This window comes from Neofelis nebulosa, chromosome 12 (genome assembly GCF_028018385.1).
Source record: "Neofelis nebulosa isolate mNeoNeb1 chromosome 12, mNeoNeb1.pri, whole genome shotgun sequence".
Taxonomy (NCBI): domain Eukaryota; kingdom Metazoa; phylum Chordata; class Mammalia; order Carnivora; family Felidae; genus Neofelis; species Neofelis nebulosa.
Genome location: NC_080793.1, coordinates 37,022,444 through 37,046,708, shown reverse-complemented (window position 1 = coordinate 37,046,708; position 24,265 = coordinate 37,022,444). Strand labels below are relative to the sequence as shown.

General features: G+C 40.7%; 1 protein-coding gene across 2 annotated transcripts in view; it reads left to right on the top strand.

The window, feature by feature from the left end:
- The window catches only part of RECK (reversion inducing cysteine rich protein with kazal motifs), an 81,092-nt gene extending 57,558 nt beyond the window's left edge, over nt 1–23,534 (top strand). For both annotated transcript variants that reach the window (XM_058694924.1, XM_058694925.1), the window contains 6 exons: nt 1,143–1,314; nt 16,832–17,024; nt 18,227–18,437; nt 20,002–20,075; nt 20,890–21,045; nt 21,935–23,534. In XM_058694924.1, coding sequence (XP_058550907.1) covers nt 1,143–1,314; nt 16,832–17,024; nt 18,227–18,437; nt 20,002–20,075; nt 20,890–21,045; nt 21,935–22,156 — 1,028 coding nt within the window. In that variant the 3' untranslated portion in view covers nt 22,157–23,534. The remainder of the gene's footprint in view (nt 1–1,142; nt 1,315–16,831; nt 17,025–18,226; nt 18,438–20,001; nt 20,076–20,889; nt 21,046–21,934) is intronic.
- The last annotated feature ends 731 nt before the right edge of the window (nt 23,535–24,265 follow it).

Here is a 24,265-nt window from a genome sequence, read left to right as displayed (position 1 = left end):
AGCTAAACAGTCACTAACTTAATTTACTCCAGAACATGAGGGACTGTGCACTACAGGGAAAAGGGTCCTGCTAGTTGTAAAGTTCATCTTCCAAAAACATTTAGATATAAATAAGTAAGTAGTCTTCTGTGTAAGTCTTTAGTTCACTCTTCATTCCCACATGGTTTTATGGTCTCTCTAAGCAGAATGAACTGCTCTCATCAAAGCAGAGCAGATAGAGGATAATAATAAGAATAACAATGATGACAATAAAGCATCAAGATTGACACTCAAGGTGGAGAGAGGGTGGGGTGGAGTTAGTCCTGCCTTTACTTCCCCAGCAGCCTGCTGTTCACTTCTTATTTCTGATTTCCTTTTTATTTCCAGTGGGCTGGAGGTACAAGGTTGGCAAATCCCTAATCTATCCTCCTCCCACCCCACTCCATGTGTAACTAAGTTCAGGGAAAGAAGAATCAACTTGCTGCTGCAATGGCATGAAATGGGGTAAAGGAGGCTACCTGGTTTCTCTTTACCTGGAATCAAAGGTATTCCAGATCTGGAGAAAAGCAGATACCAGTAGATACCCAGAGACTGTGCTGTTGCTGTTAACAACTATAGCTGTCTCTCAAGAAAAAAACATCACTTCTCAGTAGCCTTTTTACTTACTGGAGCATAATCCCAGCAGCATAAAGCATAGGAATGTTAAGAAAGTACTATTCTTGATTGATTACTCGTAAAAATTTTTAAGTCTCAAAATTTAAGTAATTTCCCAAGTTACCTTCCTGTTCTTTTGGTATTACCCTTTAACATTCCAGAGATCCCGCAAGCCATACTTTATACATACTTTATACATACTAAATTGAGAGGAGCATTCTTTACTTCTCCTACCTGTAGCTTTTTTTATGTGGGTTTCTACCCCTGGGATCAAGGCCACGAAACCCTCAATTAGGTGGTAATAAATGGAACAAAGGAAAGCCATTATGCAGACAAATGGCTTTTCAGAGCCTCACCACCTATAAAAACACTGTCAGGGATTGGAGTGATGCTTTTTCCTGACTCAATTCACAATTCTGTTTTAACTTGAGACCTCCATGTTAATTAGGAAATATGAGGGGCAAGGGAATGTACAAGTGCCCATCAGTGAGTCTGTATCCTCTCCACAGGTCTGCCCTGTAACTGTGCAGATCAGTTTGTCCCCGTGTGTGGGCAGAATGGACGCACTTACCCCAGCGCCTGCATTGCTCGCTGTGTGGGCCTCCAAGACCATCAGTTTGAGTTTGGATCGTGCATCTCAAAGGATCCATGTAATCCTAATCCCTGCCCCAAAAACCAAAGGTAAACTAAATGGCTCCTTATCTTTTTCTTTTTTTTTTTTTTTTTGTAAGTTTTTATTTTAATCCCGCAGTGTTCATCACATATTTTACCCATCCCCACCCACCCACCACCCCTCTGATAACCATCAGTTTGTTCTCTATAATTAAGAGTCTGTTTAGGGGCGCCTGGGTGGCGCAGTCTGTTAAGCGTCCGACTTCAGCCAGGTCACGATCTCGCGGTCCGTGAGTTTGAGCCCCGCGTCAGGCTCTGGGCTGATGGCTCGGAGCCTGGAGCCTGTTTCCGATTCTGTGTCTCCCTCTCTCTGCACCTCCCCTGTTCATGCTCTGTCTCTCTCTGTCCCAAAAATAAATAAAAAACGTTGAAAAAAAATTAAAAAAAAAAAAAAAAGAGTCTGTTTCTTGGTTTGTGTGTGTGTCTCTCTCTCTTTTCCCTTCCTTGTTTGTTTTGTTTCTTAAATTCCACATCTGAGTGAAATCATATAGTATTTGTTTCTCTCCAACTGACTTATTTCACTTATTTAGCATTGTACTCTCTGTCTCCATCCATGTTGTTGCAAATGGCAAGATTTTATTCTCTTTTATGGCTGAGTAATATTCCATTGTATATATATACCACCTCTTTATCCATTCACCACTTGATGGACATTGGACTGCTTCCATAGTTTGCCTATCGTAAATAATGCTGCTATAAACATAGAGGTACATGTATCCCTTTGAATTAGTGTTTTTATATTTTTTGGGTAAATACCCAGGAGTGCAATTGCTGGATCATAGGGTAGTTCTATTTTTGAAGAACTTCCATATTGTTTTCCAGAGTAACTGCACCAGTTTGCATTCCCACCAGCAGTGCAAGAGGGTTCCTTTTTCTCTGCATGCTCACCAACACCTGTTTCCTGTGTTGTGGTTTTAGCCATTCTGATAGGTGTGAGATGATATCTCAGTGTAGCTTTGATTTGCATTTCCCTGATGATAAGTAATGAGGATCTTTTCATATAGATTGGCCATCTGTACGTCTTATTTAGAGAAATGTCTGTTCATGTCTTTTGCTCATTTTTTAATTGGATTATTTACTTTTTTGGGGGTGTTGACTTTTATCATTTATGTATTTTAGATACTAACCCTTTAATCAGATATGTCATTTGCAAAAAACCTTCTCCCACCATGTAGATTCCCTTTTAATTTTGTTGATTGTTTCCTTTGCTGTGCTGAAGCTTTTTATTTTGATGTAGTCCCACTAGTTTATTTTTGTTTTTATTTCCCTTGCCTCAGGGGACCCATCTAGAAAAAAGTTGCTATGGCCAACATCAGAGAAATTACAGCCTGTGCTCTCTTCTAGGATTTTTATGGTTTCAGGTTTCATATTTAAGTCTCTAATCCATTTTGAATTTAGTTTTGTGTATGGTGTAAGAAATGGCCCAGTTTCTTCCTCTGGCATGCTGTCTAGTTTCCCCAAAACCATTTGTTGAAGAGACTGTCTTTTTCCCACTGGATATTCTTTCCTGCATTGTCAAAGATTAATTGACCATATAATTGTGGGTTCATTTCTAGATTTTCTATTCTGTTCAGTTGATCTATGTGTTTATTGTTGTGCCAGTACTATACGGTTTTGATTACTACAGCTTTGTAAAATAATGTGAAGTCTAGAATTATAATGCCTGTGGCTTGGCTTGGCTTTTTCAAGATTGTTTTAGCTATTCGGGGTCCTTTGTGGTTCCAAACAAATTTTAAGATTATTTGTTCTAGTTCTGTGAAAAATGCTATTGATATTTTGACAGAGACTACATTAAATGTGTAGGTTGCCTTGTGATACAGACATTTAAACAATATTTGTTCTCCCAATCCATGAGCATGGAATGTCTTTCCATTTCTTTGTGTCATCTTTAAATTTTTTTTTTTTTTCAACGTCTTTTATTTATTTTTGGGACAGAGAGAGACAGAGCATGAACGGGGGAGGGGCAGAGAGAGAGGGAGACAGAGAATCGGAAACAGGCTCCAGGCTCGGAGCCATCAGCCCAGAGCCTGACGCGGGGCTCGAACTCACGGACCGCGAGATCGTGACCTGGCTGAAGTCGGACGCTTAACCGACTGCGCCACCCAGGCGCCCCCGTGTCATCTTTAATTTCATGCATCAGTGTTTTATGGTTTTTAGAGTACAGGTCTTTCACCCCTTTGGTTAGGTTTATTCATAGGTATCTTATTATTTTTGGTGCAGTTGTAAATGGAATTGTTTCCTTAATTGCTCTTTGTGCTGCTTCATTATTGGTGTATAGAATTGCAAAAGATATCTGTAGATTGATTTTATGTCTTGTGACTTTACTGAATTCATTTATCAGTTCTAGCAGTTTGTTGGTGGAGTCCTTTGGGTCTTCTATATGTAGTGTCATGTCTTCTGCAAATAGTGAAAGTCTTAACTTCTTACTTACTGATTTGAATGCCTTTTATTTCTTTTTGTTGTGTGATTGCTGTGGCTAGGACTTCTAGTACTATGTTGAATAAAAGTAGTGAGAGTAAACATCCTTGTCTTGTTCCTGACCTTAGGGAAAAGGCTCTCAGTTGATCCCCATTGAGGAGGATGTTAGCTGTCAGTTTTGTATATACGATCTTTATTATTTTGAGTTATGTTCCCTCTAAACCTACCTTGTTGAGGGTTTTTATCATCAATGAATGTTGTACGTTGTCAATTTTTTTTTCCTGCATCTGTTGGAATGATCACATGGTTCTTACCCATTCTCTTACTGATGTGATATGTCACATTGATTGATTTGCAAGTATTGCAGCCCAGGAATAAATCCCACTTAATCATGGTATATGATTGTTTTTTTAAATGTATTATTGGATTCAATTTGCTAGCATTTTATTGAGGATTTTTGCATCTGTGTTGATCACACATATTGGCCTGCAGTTCTCTTTTTGTGGTGTCTTTATCTGGTTTTGATATCAGGGTAATGCTGGCCTCAAAGAATGAATTTAGTTTTCCTTCCTTTTCAATTTTTTTGAATAGTTTGAGAAGAAGAGATATTAACTCCTTTTTAAATGTTTAGTAGAATTCGCCTGGTCCTGAACTTTTGTTTGTTGGAAGTTTTTTGATTATTGATTCAGTTTCTTTGCTGATGATCAGTCTGTTCAAATTTTCTATTTCTTCCTATTTTAGTTTTGGTAGGTATGTCTTTCTAAGTTGTCTAATTTGTTGGCATATAGTTTTCTAAAATTCTCTTATAATTGTATTTCTGTGGTGTTTGTTGTTATTTCTCCTCTTTCATTTGTGATTTTATTTATTTGGATCCTTTCCCTTTTTTTTCTTGATAAGTCTGGCTGGAGTTTTATCAATTTTATTGATTTTTTTTCTAAGAACCAGCTCCTAGTGGCATTAATATGCTTTATTGTTTTTGTTTTGTTTTGTTTATATGTCATTTATTTGTGTTCTAATCCTTATTATTTCCTTCCTTCTGCTGGTTTTAGATTTTGTATGTTCTTTTTCTAACTCTTTTAGGTATAAGGTTAGGTTGTTTATTTGAGATTTTTCTTGCTTCTTGAGATAGGCCTGTATTGCTATAAACTTTCCTCCTAGAACCACTTCTGCTGTATCCCAAAGGTTGTGAACTGTTGTGTTTTCGTTTTCATTTGTTTCCATGTACTTTATTTCTTTTATTTCCTGGTTGACCCATTTACTGTTTAGTAGTATGTTATTTAACCTCCATGTATTTGTGGTCTTTCCAGATTTTTCTTATGGTTGACATCTAGTTTCATAGTGTTGGGCTCAGAAAAGATGCATGGTATGACTTTGATCTTTTTAAATTTTTTGAGGCTTCTTTTGTGCCTTAATATGTGATCTATTCTGGAGAATGTTCCATCTGCACTTGAAAAGATTGTATATTCTGCTGTTTTATTTAGGACGGAATGTTCTCAATATATCTGTTAAATTCATCTGCTCCAGTGTGTCATTCAGAGCCATTGTTTCCTTGTTGATTTTCTGTTTAGATGATCTGTCCATTAATGTAAGTGGGGTGTTAAAGTCCCCTACTATTATTGTATCATTATCCATTATTACTTGTACATTTATATTAACCATTTTATGTATCTGGGTGCTTGTATCTGGGTGCTTCCAAGTCGGGTGCATAAATATTTACAATTGTTATAACTTCTTGTTGGATTGTCCCCTTTGTTATTATATAGTGTTCTTCTTTGTCTCTTGTTACAGTCTTTGCTGATACAAGTATTGCTACTCTAGCTTTCTTTTGACATGCATTGGATGATAAATGTTTCTCCATCCCCCCACTTTCAATCTGCAGGTGTCGTTAGGTCTAAAATGAGTCTCTTGTAGGCAGCATATAGATAGGTCTTGTTTTCTTATCCATTCTGTCACCCTGTGTCTTTTGATTGGGCCATTTAGTCCATTTACAGTCAAAGTAATTATTGATAGATATGTATTTATTGCCATTTTATTGCCTGTGTAGTGGTGCTTTCTGGAAATTTTCTCTGATCCTTTCTTGTTTTTCTCTCTTTCATGGTTTGCTGATTTTCTTTGGTGATGTATTTTAATTTTTTTCTTTTTATTCTTTGCATATTTATTAGTGGTTTTGATTTGTGGTTACCATTAGGTTTGTATATAACCCCTTCTGCATATAGCTGTCTATATTAAGTTGATGTTTGTTTAAATTTGAACAAATTCTTTATTCCTCTCCTCCCCACATTTTAGGTGTATGGTATCATATTTTATATCATTTTATTTTATGAGTTCCTTGACTGAGTTTTTACAGAAATACTCATTTTTATTGCTCTTGTGTTTCCTATCTTTATAAGCCATTTTGGTCTTTCCTTTTCACTCAAACACTACTCTTAAATAATTATTTCAGGGCTGGTTTAGTTGTCATGAATTTCTTTAGTTTTGTTTGTCTGGGAAGCTCTTTATCTCTCCTTCTATTCTGAATGATAACCTTGCTGGGTAGAGTATTCTAGGCTGCAGGTCTTTCCCATTCATCACTTTGAACATATCCTTTCTGGCTGGGAAAATTTCTGCTGAAAAATCATCTGATAGCCTTATGGAGTTTCCTTTGTATGTAACTGTCTTCTTTTGTCTTGTGGCTTTTTTAAAACTTAATTTATTTATTTTGAGAGAGAGAGAGAGAGAGAGAGAGAGAGAGAAGCAGAGAGAGAGGGAGAAAGAGAATCCCAAGCAGGCTCTGCACTGTCAGCACAGAACCCGACATAGGGCTCAATCCCACAACCTTGGGATCATGACCTGAGCCAACCAAGAGTCGTATGCTCAACCAGCTGAGCCACCCAGGTGCTCCAATATTTTTTTCTTTATCACCATATCTTGCCATTTTAATTACAATATATCTTGGTGTGGATCTTTCTGTTGATTTTGTTGGGGGTTCTCTGTGCCTCCTGGATCTGGATATCTGTTTCCTTCCCCAGATTAGAGAAATTTTCAGCTATTGTTTCTTCACATAAATTCTCTGCCCACTTTTTCTCTCTTCTTCTTTCGGATTCCTATAATACAAATACTATTACATTTGATGGAATCACTGAATTCCCTAGGTCTATTTTCATTTTGCATAATTCTTTTTTCTCTCTTTTGTTTAGCTTGATTACTTTCCATTACTCTGTCTTCTAGATCATTAATTCATTCCTCTGCTTCTTCCAACCTGCTGTTCATTCCACCAGGCATGTTTTTTGTTTCATTTATTGAGCTCTTTATCTCTACTATGTTATTCCTTATCTCTGTGTTAAGGGTCTCACTGATGTCTTCCACTCTTTTCTCAATTCTAATGAGTATCCACATGATCATGCTGTAAATTCTCCATCAGCATGTTACTTCTATCTGTTGTACTTCAATCTCTGGCCATGCCTGTGTCCTGTTCTTTCATTTGGGATAAATTCATCTGTCTTCTCATGTTGTCTAAGTCTCTATGCCTGTTTCTGGGTGTTAGGAAAGTCAGCTATGTCTCCTGTTCTTAAGGATGGTGGCTTTATGGAGAGGTCCTGTAGTGCCCTGCAGTATAATGTCCCCTATTCTCCAGGACCTGCTTCTGGGAGTGTCTCCAATGTGTGCTGCATGTGCTCTGCTGTTTTATCCTGGCTACTTTATCCTTCAGGCCAGTTGTATGCAGAGGCTCTTTGCCTGTTGTGGGCACTGTTTGGTCCTGGTCTGAAAGTGGGGCATTTTAACTAGCTGTGCTCTGGTCTGTTTGTGAAATGAGACATGTTGCCACTGCTACTGGAACCAAGTCTCTGCAAAATTCCCACATGGGAAGATGCATCGTGAGCAGGGGTTTGGGCCAGTCTTCTGCAGGAGGGGGCCCACCACACTGGGACTCAGGCAAGTGTGACTGGGAAGGATGATTCCACCAGAGCATGATGGGGCAGGGCTTGGTGTAAGCAAGTTAAGTTGCAGGTGTTGGTGCTGCATTGGTTCCCAAAGATGGTCCTGTGCTTATGTTGAGGGGTGGGGGAGGAAAATGGCACCTGTGAATTCCTTTTTTCATGGAGATTCCTCCATGAAATGCTGTCTCTCTGGGACATACTCTGAGATGAGTGAATAACCTCCCTACTGTGTGCTCCGGGTGCTCTTCGGTTTGCTGTTTCCATGCTGTCTGTCCATAGGCTTTTTGCCTTCCTTTTCTTCCAGAACAGCCCCAATGTCCTCTGAACTCTCCCAGAACCAACCACACTAACCTTTAAAACTCCAGGCTTTAAGCCACACTGGTTGCAAGACCTCATGAAATTTGAGCCCTCTCATTTTCCAAGCCAATTGCTGCAGGGATTTGTCTTCCCCAAGCACTGCCCTGTGTGCTGGTTTGTTTCTCACCTTTCTCTGTGACCATGGCTGCCACAGGTCCACAATCTATTTCTCTCCCAAGCTGTGTCTGAGTGGTAGGATATATTCAACATGCTGAACTGGAAAAAATATGCAGCCAAAAAGTCTTTATTCAGGAAGGCTGTCATTCAAAATAGAAGTGGAGATAAAGAGTTTCCCAGACAAACAAAAATTAAAGGGGTTCATGACCACTAAACCAGCCCTGCAAGAAATTTTAAGGGGGGACTCTCTGAGAGGAGAAAAGATGAAACAAAACAAAAAAAGACGAAAAGCAGCAAAGACTAGAAAGGACCAGAGAACACCACCAGAAATTCCAACTCTACAGGCAGCACAATGGCAATAAATTCATATCTTTCAGTACTCACTCTAAATGTCAATGGACTAAATGCCCCAATTAAAAGATATAAAGGGGCGCCTGGGTGGCTCAGTTGGTTGAGCGTCCGACTTCAGCTCAGGTCATGATCTCGCAGTCCGTGAGTTCGAGACCCGCGTCGGGCTCTGGGCTGATGGCTCAGAGCCTGGAGCCTACTTCCGATTCTGTGTCTCCCTCTCTCTCTGCCCCTCCCCCGTTCATGCTGTCTCTCTCTGTCTCAAAAATAAATAAATGTTAAAAAAAAAATTTAAAAAAAAGATATAGGGTAACAGAATGGATAAGAAAACAAGATCCATCTATTTGCTGTTTACAAGAGACCTATTTTAGACCTAAAGATACCTTCAGATTGAAAGTAAGGGGATGGAGAACCATATACCATGTTAATGGATACCAAAAGAAAGCCAGAGTAGCCATACTTATATCAGACAATCTAGATTTTAAAATAGACTGTAGCAAGAGATGAAAAAGGGCATTATATCATAATTAAGGGGTCTATCCACCAAGAAGATCTAACAATTATAAACATTTGTGTTCCAAATATAGAGGCACCCAAAAATATAAATCAATTAATCACAAACATAAAGAAACTCATTGATACTAATGCCATAATAGTAGGGGACTTCAACACCCCACTTATAGCAATGGACAGATCATCTAAACAGAAAGTCAACAAGGAAACAATGGCTTTGAATGACACACTGGACCAGATGGACTTAACAGATATATTCAGAACATTTCATCCTAGAGCAGCAGAATACATATTCTTCTAGAGTGCACATAGAACATTCTCCCGAGTAGATCACATACTAGGATGCAAATCAGCCCTCAACAAGTATAAAAAGATCGAGATCATACTGTGCATATTTTCAGACCACAACGCTATGAAACTCTAAATCAACCCCAAGAAAAAATTTGGAAAGACAATGAACACTTGGAAATTAAAGAACATCCTACTAAAGAATGAATGGGTTAACCAAGAAGTTGAAGAGGAAGTTAAGAAGTACATGGAAGCCAGTGAAAATGATAACACCACAGCCCAAAACCTCTGGGATGCAACAAAGATGGTCATAAGAGGGAAGTATATAGCAACCCAGGCCTTCCTAAAGAAGGAAGAAAGGTCTCAGATACACAACCTAACCTTACACCTTAAAGAGCTGGGAAAAGAACAGCAAATAAATCCCAAAACCAGCAGAAGAATAAGGATTAGAGCAGAAATCAATGCCGTCAAAATAAAAAAACAGTAGAACAGATCAATGAAACCAGGAGTTGTTTCTTTAAAAAAATTAACAAAATTGATAAACCCCTCGCCAGTTTGATCAAAAAGAAAAAGGAAAGGACCCAAATAAATAAAATCAAGAATGAAAGAGAAGAGATCACAACCAACACTGCAGAAATACAAACAATAATGAGAGAATATTATAAGCAATTATATGCCAATAAATTGGGCAATCTGGAAGAAACGGACAAATTTCTAGAAACATATAAACTACGAAAACTTAAACAGGAAGAAATAGAAAATTTGAACAGACCCATAACCAGTAAAGAAATTGAATTAATAATTTTAAAAACCTCCCCAAAAACAAGAGTCCAGGGCTGAAAGTCTTTCCAGGGGAATTCTACCAAACATTTAAAGAAGAGTTAGCACCTATTCTTTTTAAGCTGTTCCAAAAAAAAAAAAAAAAAAAAAAAAATGGAAGGAAAACTTCCAAATTCATTCTATGAGGCCAGCATTACCTTGATTCCAAAACCAGACAAATATCCCACTAAAAAGGATAACTATAGACCAATTTCCATGATGAACATGGATGCAAAAATTCTCAAGATACTAGCCAACTGGATCCAACAATACATTAAAGAAATTATTCACCATGACCAAGTGGGATTTATACCTGGGATGCAGGGCAGTCAGTGCAAAAACAATCAATGTGATACATCACATCAATAAAAGGAAGGACAAGAACCACATGATCCTCTCAATAGGTGCAGAGAAAGCATTTGACAAAATACAGCATCTTTTCTTAATAAAAACCCTCAAGAAAGTAGGGATAGAAGGATCATACCTCAAGATCATAAAAACCATCTATGAAAGACCCACAACTAATATCATCCTCAATGGGGAAAAACAGAGAGCTTCCCCCTAAGGTCAGAAACATGACAGGGATGTCCACTTTACCACTGTTATTCAATATAGTATTGGAAGTCTTAGCCTCAGCAATCAGACAACACAAAGAAATAAAACACATCCAAATCGGCACAGATGACATGATAGTCTATATGGAAAACCCAAATGTTTCCACCAAAAAACTGCGAGAACTGATCCATGAATTCAGCAAAGTTGCAGGATATAAAATCAATGCACAGAAATCAGTTGCATTTCTATTCACCAATAATGAAGCAGCAGAGAGAAATCGAAGAATCGATCCCATTTACAATTGCACCAAAAACCAAAAAAAGCCTAGGAATAAAACTAACCAAAGGGGTGAAAAATCTATACACTGAAAACTATAGAAAGCTTATGAAAGAAATTAAAGAAGACACACAAAAAATGGAAAAATATTCTATGCTCATGGATTAGAACAAATATTGTTAGAATGTCAATACTACACAAAGCAATCTACATATTCAATGCAATCCCTATCAAAATAACACCCGCAATCTTCACAGAGCTAGAACAAACAATCCTAAAATTTGTATGGAACCAGAAAATACCCCGAATAGCCTAAGGAATCCTGAAAAAGAAAACCAAAGCTGGAGGCATCACAATTCCAGACTTCAATATGTATTACAAAGCTGTAATCATCAAAACAGTATGATACTGGCACAAAAACAGACACTCAGATCAATGGAACAGAATAGAGAATTGAGAAATTGACCCACAAACATATGGCCATCTAATCTTTGACAAAGCAGGAAAGAATATCCAATGGAATAAAGACAGTCTCTTCAGCAAATGGTGTTGGGAAAACTGGAGAGCGACATGCAGAAGAATGAACCTGGACCACTTTCTTACACCATACACAAAAATAAACTCAAAATGGATGAAAGACCTAAATGTAAGACACAAATCCATCAAAATCCTCAAGGAGAAAGCAGGCAAAAACCTCTTTGACCTCAGCTGCAGCAACTTCTTACTCAACATGTCTCCAGAGGCAAGGGAAACAAAAGCAAAAATGAACTATTGGGACCTCATCAAGATAAAAAGCTTCTGCAAGGCAAAGGAAACAATCAGCAAAACTAAGAGGCAACTGATGGAATGGGAGAAGATATTTGCAAATGACATATCAGATAAAGGGGTAAATATCCAAAATCTATAAAGAACTTACCAAACTCAACAGCCAAAAAACAAATAATCCAGTGACAAAACGGGCAAAAGACATGAATAGACATTTCCCAAAGAAGACATCCAGATGACTAACAGACACATGAAAAAATGCTCAACATCACTCATTATCAGGGAGATACAAATCAAAACCACAATGAGATACCACCTCACACCAGTCAGAATGGCTAAAATTAACAACTCAGGCAACAGATGTTGGTGAGGATGCAGAGAAAGAGGAACCCTTTTGTACTGTGGGTGGGAATGCAAACTGGTGCATCCACTCTGGAAAACAGTATGGAGGTTCCTCAAGAAGTTACAAATAGAACGACCCTACGATCCAGCAATTGCACTACTAGGTATTTATCCGAAGGATACAGGTATGCTGTTTTAAAGGGGCACGTGTACCCCAGTGTTTATAGCAGCTCTATCAACAATAGCCAAAGTATGGAAAGAGCCCAAACGTTCCTCAACAGATGAATGGATAAAAAATATGTGGTATGTGGGGCACCTGGGTGACTCGGTTGAGCGTCCAACTTCAGCTCAGGTAATGATTTCATGGTTTGCGAGTTCGAGCCCCACGTCAGGCTCTGTGCTAACTGCTCGGAGCCTGGAGCCTGCCTCAGATTCTGTGTCTCCCTCGCTCTCTGCCCCTCCCCCACTTGTACTCTGTCTCTGTCTCTCTCTCTCAAAAAAAAATTTTAAAAAAAATTTTAAAAAAAGATGTGGTATGTACATACAACGGAGTATTACTCAGCCATCAAAAAGAATGAAATCTTGCCATTTGCAACAATGGATGAAACTGGAGGGTATTATGCTAAGCAAAATTAGTCAATCAGAGAAAGACAAATATCATATGATTTCATTCATATGTGGAATTTAAGATACAAAACAGATGAATCTAAGGGAAGAGAATCAAAAATAGTATGAAAACAGGGAGGGGGACAAAACCTAAGAGACTCTTAAATATGGAGAACAAACTGAGGGTTGCTGAAGGGGTTATGGGTGGGAAGATGTGCTAAATGGGCAAGGGGTGTTAAGAAAGACACTTGGGATGAGCACTGGATGTTATATGTAGGGGATGAATCACTGGATTCTACTCCTGAAATCATTATTGCACTTCATGCTAACTAACTTGAATGTAAATTTTAAAATACATACATACATATATACATACATACATACATACATACATACATACATACATACATAAAGATGGGGAGATTGCCAACAGGGTTGACAGTGGAAGAAAGGTGGTGTTGGTGAAGGCAGAGAGAACAACAGGAGCAAAGATCTTGGCTGCTAGAAATGAGGAAATAGCGTGGTATCTCCTGGGAGCTATAGCAGTTCTGTAAGACTAAAATGGAAAGTGCGAGGCACGGAATGGTAGCAGACAAGACGAGAGAAATGAATGTATTTTTATTATTAGCTGTTTGTGCCTGATAGTAATGGAAATTTCCTCCCACTTATCTACCTCCATTTTAGGGATTGGACATGAGAAATCTCTGGAAATGCAACTTCAGTATTGTGTGAAGTTATTTTTGTAGGGGCTCCTTTCTCTGCAGGTTCCTCATGAGCTCAGAGTATAGTTGACCTAGCCTTAATGATGGATTTCTGTATGTGGTGGCCATAGGGCAAGGGTCCTGCTGACTCTCTTAGGTTTAAGCCTCTAGAAAAGGAGTTTTCACTGGCTGCCCCGGAGACCAGAACAGAACACACATTTTCCTTGTGAAGGATTTTATGGAGAATAAGCAATTTCTTCTCCATCCTAAAAACCCTGATGCAGTATAGAGGGAGGGGAAAATTCTCACATATGTTAAAAGAAATGGCAAAGAGAATTGGTCACCCATCTGGCAAAGTTTATACCATGAAAACTAAGCCCAAAAAGTTCCTACGGAAAGAAGACAGGGTACTGGGCGTAAGGAATAAGAAATAAGCTGATAGGATAAGATAGTTGTATTGGGAGGTGACTTGAGGGTTGTTTTGGTGTTTGTTCATTTTCCTCTATTTGTTAACCCCTTTGAATAGGGCTGTTTTGCTTTTATAATGAAACAAAATCTCAAAATGGAAAGGTCTTGCTGGGTATAATACAAAACCAATGTAAAAAGAATAGATTGAAAAATGCAGCTACATGAAAATGAAAATTTTCTGCATAGTAACAAATTACAAATTGGAAGGAATATTGTGGGAAATCAAATAGCTCTGTCCTGGTTAAGGAGACTATAGGGAACACATTACATGCTTTCTGGCCCTGCTGAAAACAGTGGACCAGTATCCAGTTAATGTGTATATAGGGATTGGGCCCTACCTATTCTCATGAATTCCTTAGACCATGTTATCTATTGAATATCTTATCTTGTTTTCCGCTCTGCTTTTTTTTTTTTTTCCATCTGCTCTTTTGTAGTCTTGGGAATGCCTTGTTTTGCTTTTTTGCATGCTTTCTATACTTTCTTACTGGCACGTAGCCACTGACACATTGTGCAATGTTTTCCCTATAATGTATGCCTAATAAATACAGGAACTTGAGAGCAGCTGGGGGCGACTTCCCTTAGCCTCCCTCTCACCTCTCTTGACTGGTGGAGTCTTGAATAATCCTTTCTGCCGTCCTCAGCTTTGCTGGACAAAGCCAAAAGCCAAACCCACAATTGGTGACCCCAATGTGATAAGCCGAACCCACAGAATATCACAGAGAAAAGGGCTGATTTCCTTATAATATAAAGAGTTCCTACAAATCATCATGTAAAAGAACAACAACCTAAATAAAAATGGGCAAAAATCAAAAACCTAATAGAAAAATGGACCAAGGATATAAACAGAAAAATACAAATAGTTATTAAACACTTGAAAAGAGGCTTTTATTGGAATAATTCTAGCTAGTGTATACAAACCCAAAAATATCAGTACTTTAACATAGTAGAAATTCAAATACAATCCATTTGGATGTTCAGCAGGTGGCTTTCCACATAGTGATTCAGAAATTTAAGTTCCTTCCATCTAGTGATGCCCAGCTCCTGCAGACTCATAGTCCTCCTCCATATCTTCTCTATCTGGCCAGCAATTAAGAGAAGGAAGATGGTGAAGGTTGCTCTTGAGAAGCTTTTCTAGACCAGGTTTAGAAGGAACATTCATCTCTACTTCCAGACACGTTCCACTGTCTAGAACTCAATCACTTGGCCACAATTACTGCCAGGGAGACTGGGAAATATAATCTAGATGTGTGCCCAAGAAGAAAATTAAATGAATTTGATGAGCATCCAATCAATCTACCATGATGCTTAACCTTTCTCATATTAAGGGAAATGTAAATTAAAGGTACAATTATGCACCATTTTCCATCTATCAGATTGGCAAAGATAAAAAGTTTGATAACATAATATAAGGAAACAGGCACTCCCATACAAGAAGGGGGTTGAAGGGAGGGTTGGTACATCCTCTGTGGAGGGCAATTTGACCAAGCCTATCAAAATCTTAAATGCAGATACTCTTGAATCAGCATATATAAATGCTTCTACTTACCTAAAGGATCTCTGCAATTAATAAACAAGAAATTGATAATATCATTTGTCTCTGGGGAAGGGTTCAGGTGGCTGGGATATAAGAGTAGGAGGCAGACTAATTTTTTCACTGCGTATAATTTTGTATCTTTTCAGTTTCACCATGGGCTCGAATTATCTATTCAAAAAATAATTGTTAAAGAACACAAAGTTGTATTCATTCATCAAATGTCTACTGAGGTACCAGGCATCTTTCTAAACACTAGGGCACAACACTAAGCGAGACAAATTACCTGCCCTGGTCATGTGTAATTTAGCCCCTGGATTTTCAGCTTTTCCGCTGATCCTATTTTTCAGTACTCAAAATCCTTCCTTCCAAAACTACCAAATGTCTCCTGATAGTCTTGGTTCTCATCCCTTCCATGTTAATAGATAATGAAGTTCTAAGTATGCTTTTCCATTATTTCTTTTCAAATGTCTTAAATTTCCAAAGAGCCATATCACGCTGTGCCTTCCGACTTTAAATCCCGTCGGAAAAGGTGACCACAGGCGCTAGTAGTGATGATGGTGGTGGTCATTTCAGAGCAGTAGGCTTCTCGTCGAAAAGAGCAGAGGCAGTTTCCTTGGAAATAAAATGATGCTAGCCGCTATACTCTTCTCCTTTTATTTTGCAGACTAACATTTGTATATCCTGTTATTTCAAATGCCCAGTGAAAGGTGAACATTTTAATAGGCCTTCTTATAGAAAGTTATAAATTACCTGTGTAGAAACGAAATAGCAGAAAAGTCTAAAGAAGAGCCACCATCCCCAACCCCTCTGAAGAAGTTCAGGAATTGAGAATGAAGCAGGGTCCTGAGGTTACCAGGAAAACCCAGTTTCGTGGGGTAGCAATCTGTCTGTGATCTGCAACCAGCGAGCGGCAGGTCCTCAGCCTGTAAGCACAGAAGCCTGACTTTTTCAATACACACTGTGAAGCCTTCTCTTAAGACAGACTCCTATGTATTAGCGAGCTGAAGATTAAACCCCAGAAAATGCTTTATTTATTATTGACTAAAAGGCCTCTAGCATCGGATGCCAACCCACCTGATGGCCTCCTATCGTGACACTTCAACCCCTGCGACCTTGACTCTCGCCCTCAGAGTCACCTCCCCTGTCCCCCAGCACTGTAGTCTCTAGCACCACACCTTTGCTTGTATGGCCCCCTTGGCCTGGCACGCCTGTGTGACCCTCCTTATCCTCCACATGGCGGCCAGGACACCCCCTCCTCCCCGTGCTTTCTCTTGGCTCCTGAATCAGAATGACTCATTCCCACGAGCATTTTGTGTGTCATTTACTAGCTTACTTCATATGCCTGCTTGACCCTCCCGCTCTACATACGCTCTTGGGGGCAGGGGCTGTTTCTGATTCCTCTCCTGCTTTCTCCCCACCCTCTTGTGCCTTGTCAATGCCGTACTGGCCTCACCATCTCCCCTACCAGCCTTGGCCCACGGTGCCGCACTTGTGTTTTTCAGATGCATACCCAAACCACAAGTCTGCCTGACAACGTTTGATAAATTTGGATGTAGCCAACACGAGTGTTTGCCGAGACAGCTTACCTGTGACCAGGTTCGCGATCCTGTTTGTGACACACACCACATGGAGCACAGCAGTCTCTGCGCCTTGTACCAGAGGGGGCAAAGCCTCTTATACAAAGGCCCGTGCCAGGTACAGTTGTTTGGCTGACAAACCCAAGTACACTGAGCTGAAAACCGGTTTATGATCTTTTATAGATGAAGCAGCAGTAAGATCACTTGGGGGTCTTCTGTGAATCCTGTCAAATCCAGAGAATTAAGATGAACCATCCCAAGTTGGGTTGTTTCTGCTAACTCTGGCGTCTCCCTTGCTAGAGTACCAACCTTGGTGCATCTAGTGCGCAGGCAAGGATAGAGCGGCTTCCTGCCACCGCCATTAGGAAAAGAATGTGACGTTACACACCCCTGGCGAGCGGTAGCACCACTGTCACTTCCCACAGTTCCGCGGGCCCTCATTAGAGGACGGCCGGGAAGTTTGTGAGTTAAGACCTCCAAGAATAGAGTCCTTTCCCACTCTTTCCGCCAGAGTCCCACTCGCACTACTGAAGAGTGAGTGAAAATTTCTTGAAGAACTTAATGTCTTTTACATCAGTTTATCTTTCAGCCTTGTAGGGTTCATGTAAAAAAAAAAAAAAAAAAAAAAAAACACCCCCAAGGACAACTCCACTGAAGCTTCCCACACGCACCACATCCCCCACCCACAGCCGGCTAGCACCTGACGACAGGGTTGCTTCTCTTGCTTCTCATTTCCTGGTCTTCGCTGGCAGGAAAATGCCTTTGCCTTGTCTCCCTAGGCCCGTTTTCCCTCAGAGCTTGTGTTCCAAGTGCACTGATGCCTTCTATTCTGAATTCCCAGTCTTCTTTTCCTACTTGTTCCCTCTTCCTGGCTACAAGTTTTGTCTTACTTATTCCTAACCTACCTGATGGATCCTGGGTCTCTGCCCCACTGATCTCTCCACTCTTCCCTCTACTTATCCCATACCCGGCAGGAAATGATAAGGCTTCTGAATATGCATGAAGATTGATCTTGTTTTCTTCAAACAGGCACTTCTGGAATCACAGAAGTCTGGAATGGAGGGGGGCGGCATCTTATATCAGGTCACATGGAATGAGCACCCAAGTCCCAGAGAGGCTGAGAAAAGTAATCATTTCAGTTGATCTTGGGACAGCCCTATTGACCCCTCCCCCAACCCAAAGTTTAGCCAACTTTAGGAGCTTAATTAAGAGGGTCCAGGAATTTATACCTGTGTCTCTTCCCCCTCCTATTCTGTGCTCTTGGTTAGAAAAAATGCACCATACAGGTTTCTAGGCTAAATGCGCTTTGTTTGTCGTCAGCCCTTCTGCAGAGCCACAGAGCCCGTCTGCGGGCACAATGGCGAGACCTATAGTAGCGTGTGTGCTGCCTACTCGGACCGTGTGGCTGTTGATTACTATGGGCCCTGCCAGGCCGTCGGGGTCCTCTCAGAGTACAGTTCTGTCGCTGAGTGTGCTGCTGTGAAGTGTCCCTCACTCTCTGCAACTGAGTGCAAACCCATCATCCCACCCGGTAGGCTGGCAGTGCTTGGGGTGGGGCAGGGGTGGGATTGGGAAGGCTTACTTAGCACCTCTAGAGAGTGAGTCACTCAGAAGAGAGTTGACTCGTTTATTTAAATTTTTCAAAAAGTCTTGGCTCTGCCTGATGCTGAATAGATGCATTACTCTGAGTCCACCTTAATAAAAAGCTGTAGATTACCTTAGATGTCGTCTTGTCCATTGGATTGAAAACAACATGGTAGGAGTGCCTGGCTGGCTCAGTCAGAACATGTGACTCTTGATCTCAGAGATTACTTAAATAAAAAGTAAATAGACTTGGGGCATGTGGGTGGCTCATTCACTTAAGCCTCCAATTTTGGCTCAGGTCATGATCTCATGGTCTGTGAGTTCAGGCCCCATGTTAGGCTCTGTGCTGACAGCTCAGAGCCTGGAGCCTGCTTCGGATTCTGTGTCTCCCTCTCTCTCTGTCCCTCTCCCGCTCACACTCTGTCTCTCTTTCTCTCTTAAAAATAGATAAGCATTAAAATTTTTTTTAATAAATAAATATTTTAATAAATAAATAAAGCAATATAACAAACTTTTTCAGGCAAAATCCTACCAAACACCAATATATAAATAGAAAAGGCAATATTTAATTACTAAAATTATGATTATGTATTCAAATGCATAAATTTACTCATAAAGTTAATAAAAAATTAGTAGTTAATGAATATAGAATAAATAATGAATGAATGAATAATTGAAGTAGTTTCAATGAACACAAACATTTGAAATTGGGAGAAATATAAGATTGTGGTCTTAGATTGGCCTTGGCATCATAATTTAATTGTTTTAGTTGCATATAATCGAGAAAGTCTGTTTTATACAGACCGTTACAAGTGGTAACAGTTTTCTTAAACTACTTACCTTACAGTGTCATACTTTCCACTTAAACAGAGGTAGCAGGAAAGACTTTATCCCATGTCTGCATGGAACAGGTTAATCTGGAGTCTAACAAGTTCATTCCTCCATCCTTGGATTCATCAAATATTTCTTGAGCTTCCACTGTGTGCCAGAGACTCGTCTAGGCACTGGGACACAGCCGTGAGCAAAACAAATCCTCTTCCCTCTTGGAAACCATGTTCTGATATCTTGTTATAATTTTTAACTGCTTCAAATAATTTTTAAAATTAAATTTGAATCAAAAACTCATGGAATCCCTAAAACACCTGCTCCCTTCTTTTGTAGACAGGAAATCAAAGGCCCAGGAGAGCCCTTTTGTAGGATCACACTGAGTTTTGAGGCAGAGCAGGGTCCAGGCCCCACATCTCTTGAAGGGCCAGCTCTCTCTGCTGTCTTGTACCATAACTGCCTCACCCTGAGAAGTGGTAAAGGATGAAAGCAGGGTGGAGGAAGGATTCGGGTAAACGTATAGATAGTAAGACCGGGTTGGTCAGGGAACATATCTAAACGTACAGTCACCAGGAAGGACAGCTACAACTCTCCTAGCACAAAATGAAGAGTGGGTAATTTCACCGACTACTTTGAATTCTCATTTTCTAATTCTGAACACACGTAAAATGGTTTTTGTTATACAGGTGCTTGTTGCCCATTATGTGCTGGAATGTTAAGAGTTTTATTTGACAAAGAAAAACTGGATACTATTGCTAAGGTAAATTGCTTTCTGTGCCAGATACTGTTGAAACCGTATTGATAAGCCTCTCAGTAATGCCATAGAGGAGAATGTGTCGTCCCATTTATAGAAAAAGAAAGTGATTCACAGAAAAGCAACTTGCCTAGGGCTGTGCAGCTCATCACCAGTAGAACTAGGCTGTCTGGCACCCGATCCCGTGCTCCTTTCCTCTGCACCCTGGCTGTTTGGTGACCTTGCTCTACACGTCACAGTTGGCCTGAGCCTTCCTTAGAAAAGCCTTCCCCTGCTTGTACCGTATGCAGAGTTAGGGCTGGAGGCAGAACCAAGCAGCCAGAGACTGGCAGAGGCCCGGTGGTTTGAAGGCTGCCTGCCCACTCAGTCCCCATTCCTCCTGAGGGTGCTTCCGGAGTGTGCCACCTTCCCGTGGTGGTTTTGCCCTTTTCCCTTTCCTGCACCATTGCTGCTGATCCACTTTTGTGGACACAGGGCTCCCACCTGCCACTCCCTGGAAATTAATCCCCACTTGGATTCAAACACTTGTGTTTTTACAGGAAGACTTTAATCATTTTCCTGTGGCCCCTAATTCAGAACAGTCGCTTAAAAGGGGGTGGTGGGGGCTTCTGGTGAGAGTGTTTATCTTAGCTACAAAGCTCAGCAGTCAGACAGAAGCCCTTTGGAATGGACCCTGGAGATTTAGAATTCAGCCAGCAGGGCCCCTACTGAGTTGAGGCCCCACACTTAGGGGTTCCAGTAGGCAAGGTAGCAAGGTAACCTAGGCAGCAATAAGGAATTCCTCTTTTATTCAGGTAATAGAAATTTTTTCTCTTTGCAGGTAACAAACAAAAAGCCAATAACGGTTCTGGAAATACTACAGAAAATCCGCATGCACGTGTCTGTCCCACAGTGTGACGTATTTGGATACTTCAGCATTGAATCAGAAATTGTGATCCTGATCATTCCTGTTGATCATTATCCGAAAGCTTTGCAGGTGTGTTCAGCATGTTTTGTGCAGCCTCCTTGTCACTTTCACATTTGGAGGGCTTTGTGGGGTAGGGAATGGAGGCATTTGGAAAGTTAGGCAAGGCAGGAAGGAGAAAAGCAAGGCAGCCTCTGAAGGGCAGAACCGTACCGGTGAGTGTTTTCCCGGTGGCTGAGGCCGAGCACACATTCGACGGCTGAACGTGAAGGAGTGGGAGAGCGGAGAGGCCGAGAGGCCGTGGCCCAGAGTGTGCAGACGTGGAAGGCGTCTGCTTACACACAGAGCAGGCAGCCGAGGCCCAGGGAGGGAAGGGGCTGACACGGGTCACGCAGTGACACAGCCAGAGTAGACACCTGTCTCCTCAGGGCTGTGCTCCTACTGGGGAGGAGGAGCCCACCAGGACTAGTCTAATGGACCCCATTTTTCTTCCTCAGACTCTAGAGGTGAGCCTCACCCACTGGGGCCAAGTGTTGGCATCAGAACAGTGGGAGCTCAAGTGAAGGGGGTGAATACAAGCAGTTTGTAAACTGCCACAGTCAGGAAGTTTAGTAAAGCCTGATTGCTTTCCTCCGGGCTGGGTAAGGAAGCACTGAACGTCCCTTCCCTATGACGGTGTCTAACCATGTAAAGATGGTATCTAAATGTGGACAAGTGGTAAACAGGATTGTGGGAAGAGTAAGGGCAGTGGCATTGTGGATCATTTCTGCTAATTTCCATTGACGCTGTTACTATTTGTGTAATAAAGTAAGACTATATTAAAATGTGACTTTGGCCAAGAAAAGAAGGACAGAGAAAGAACATATTCTCTATGTTGGGATCTATTTGGATTTTGTCTGACTTGACCTTTTCCTAGGTTCTGTGGTTTTAGATTTTTAAAAATCTGATTATCCTCTCCCAGATTGAGGCCTGCAATAAAGAAGCAGAGAAGATCGAATCCCTCATCAACTCCGACAGCCCCACTCTGGCATCCCACGTCCCTCTCTCTGCCCTCATCATTTCCCAGGTACAGGTCTCGAACAGTGTGCCATCAGCTGGCATCGAGGCCAGAACCCCCTGTCCCCCCTTCCTCCTCCTCCTCAGCCTGGGCCCTGCCTTGCACATGGTCTGGACATGTAACTGACTGCCCGTGAAAAGTGCAAAATGTTCCTCCCTCGAGTTTTTCTACATTGTGAGGGACATGCAGGACTGCTGGTTTCTAGTTGAATAGTGGCCAAGTAAAAGCACTTGTCACCTCTATTCACCACACAGTATTTTTTTGAATCTGCCAATATTAGGGTTTTTGTTTTGTTCTTACAAATGTTCAAATATGTCCTTCCAAATGCTAATGAGAAGAGGATGTCTTCTTTTGGTGGATTCCTGCCTTACAGTTTGCTCCTTAGATGGGTCCCCCCACTCTCGAACAAATCTGATATCACTGATAAGTGACGTGATCACTTTTTAGAAAGGTAACTCACTTTACTATAAGCTTCGTGTCTGGAAACTTCATTTCAGAGGTCCTTTAAGTATTAAGGTGCCCCTAAGGTATGTGTGCTTGTTTACAGATAATTACCTGCTCTGTCTAGAAGCTAGGGGTCGCAGTGAAGAGACTATTAGAGTATGAAACAAAGAGAAAGCATCTTTGGAATTATCATATACATCATCAGGCAAATTTAATTTACAGAAGTTTACTTCAGGAACCCATCTATTGTGTTAAGCAGAGCAAGCTATGGAAATGGCATTCACGTGGCACGTTGTAAGCAATAGGCTCAGTGGTTACTAACGTGCGTGTGACTTTTGTGAAAGGGAGAAGTGATATCACATCAAAGCATATTGCATTATGCATTTTTATATTAACCAGATGTATATTCTTCGGTATTCATCCGAGTTAAACTTAGAGTTTTTAAACATCAATCTTTAAACCGATTGCTGCTACTTATATACTTGCCAAAAAGTGAAATAATTAGTAGTTCGTGTAAATAATACGTGATATTTTTATTTTATTATGAAGAAGGTGAATAGCCATATTTGTAAAGTGACAATCATGTGTGTTAACCCAGTACTTTCCGTTCATGAAGACACATTGCTTTTTGTGATATGCACAGTGTGGATAAGTGTTCTGTCTGACTTTCTTTTTTTGATATAGAATTATAAAGAGTTGTGGTTTAAATATTTAAAAATGTCAATCTAAGTATTAAAACGTCTGCATGTTGTCTGAGAAATTGAATACTTTGAATGTGTTTCACAGTTTGAAATAAGCTATTCAGTGTAATACTTCTTGTTTGTATGCACCTAAACTTAGATTTTACATGAAGTATTTTTTTCAGTGTTATATGTACCCTTTGAAATATATAGGGCTATGCTCATTATACCAAAATATTGTTTAAAAGTGGGCACTTAAAGCTTTCAGAATATCTCAGTGCTGATGTAGCGTGTTTGTTGCAATTGCTTTTTCTATATAAATGTCTTCAATGCAATATACTGGAAAGCTTTTCTATTTTAATAAAAATAATTTTATATGATTATGTGTACTTCCAAGCAGTGTGAACATTTAAAGCGAAACCACCGATCACTCTTGGGTGAGCTATGCCCTTTGCTCTGAAAGAAGAAGTTATAGGAGTTTTATTATTCCAAGCCAAGGGCCCTGGGAAAACGAGGCAGCTGGAACAGAGCTGGTCAGATCAGACCCAGGCAGGACCAGAGGGCATACTGTGGCAGGAAGTCAAGTACAAAAACCCCAGCTTTAGGAGCTCCTGGGTGGTACAGTCGGTTAAGCGTTTGACTCTTGATTTTGACTCATGATCTCACAGTTGGTGAGATCGAGCCCCAAGTCGGGCTCTGTGCTGACAGCATGAAGACTGCTTGGGATCCTCTCTCTCCCTCCTTCTCTCTCTCTCTCTCTCTCTGCCCCTCCCCCCCTTTCAGAATAAACAAATAAACGTTAAAAAACAAAAACAAAGACCCCAGCTTTAGGCCCTCCAAGACCCAGGAACAGAGTAGGCCGTCCTCCTCCCACTGCCTCGGGCCCGATGTTGCTGCTCTAGGGTTCAGTGTGAGGCAGAGAGAACTCTGAGCTGTGGAGACAGAGGGCCTATTCTTGATTAGAGCCGGAGAGCTCCTATCAATCACTGACGCTAAGGCCCCCAAACCTCCATGGCTGACAACAGAGGCTCACCCCCTTACTTCCATCACGTGTTCACCGCGGGTCAGCTGCACTTTGCTCTACACCGTCTTTGCTCCGGGACCCTTCCAG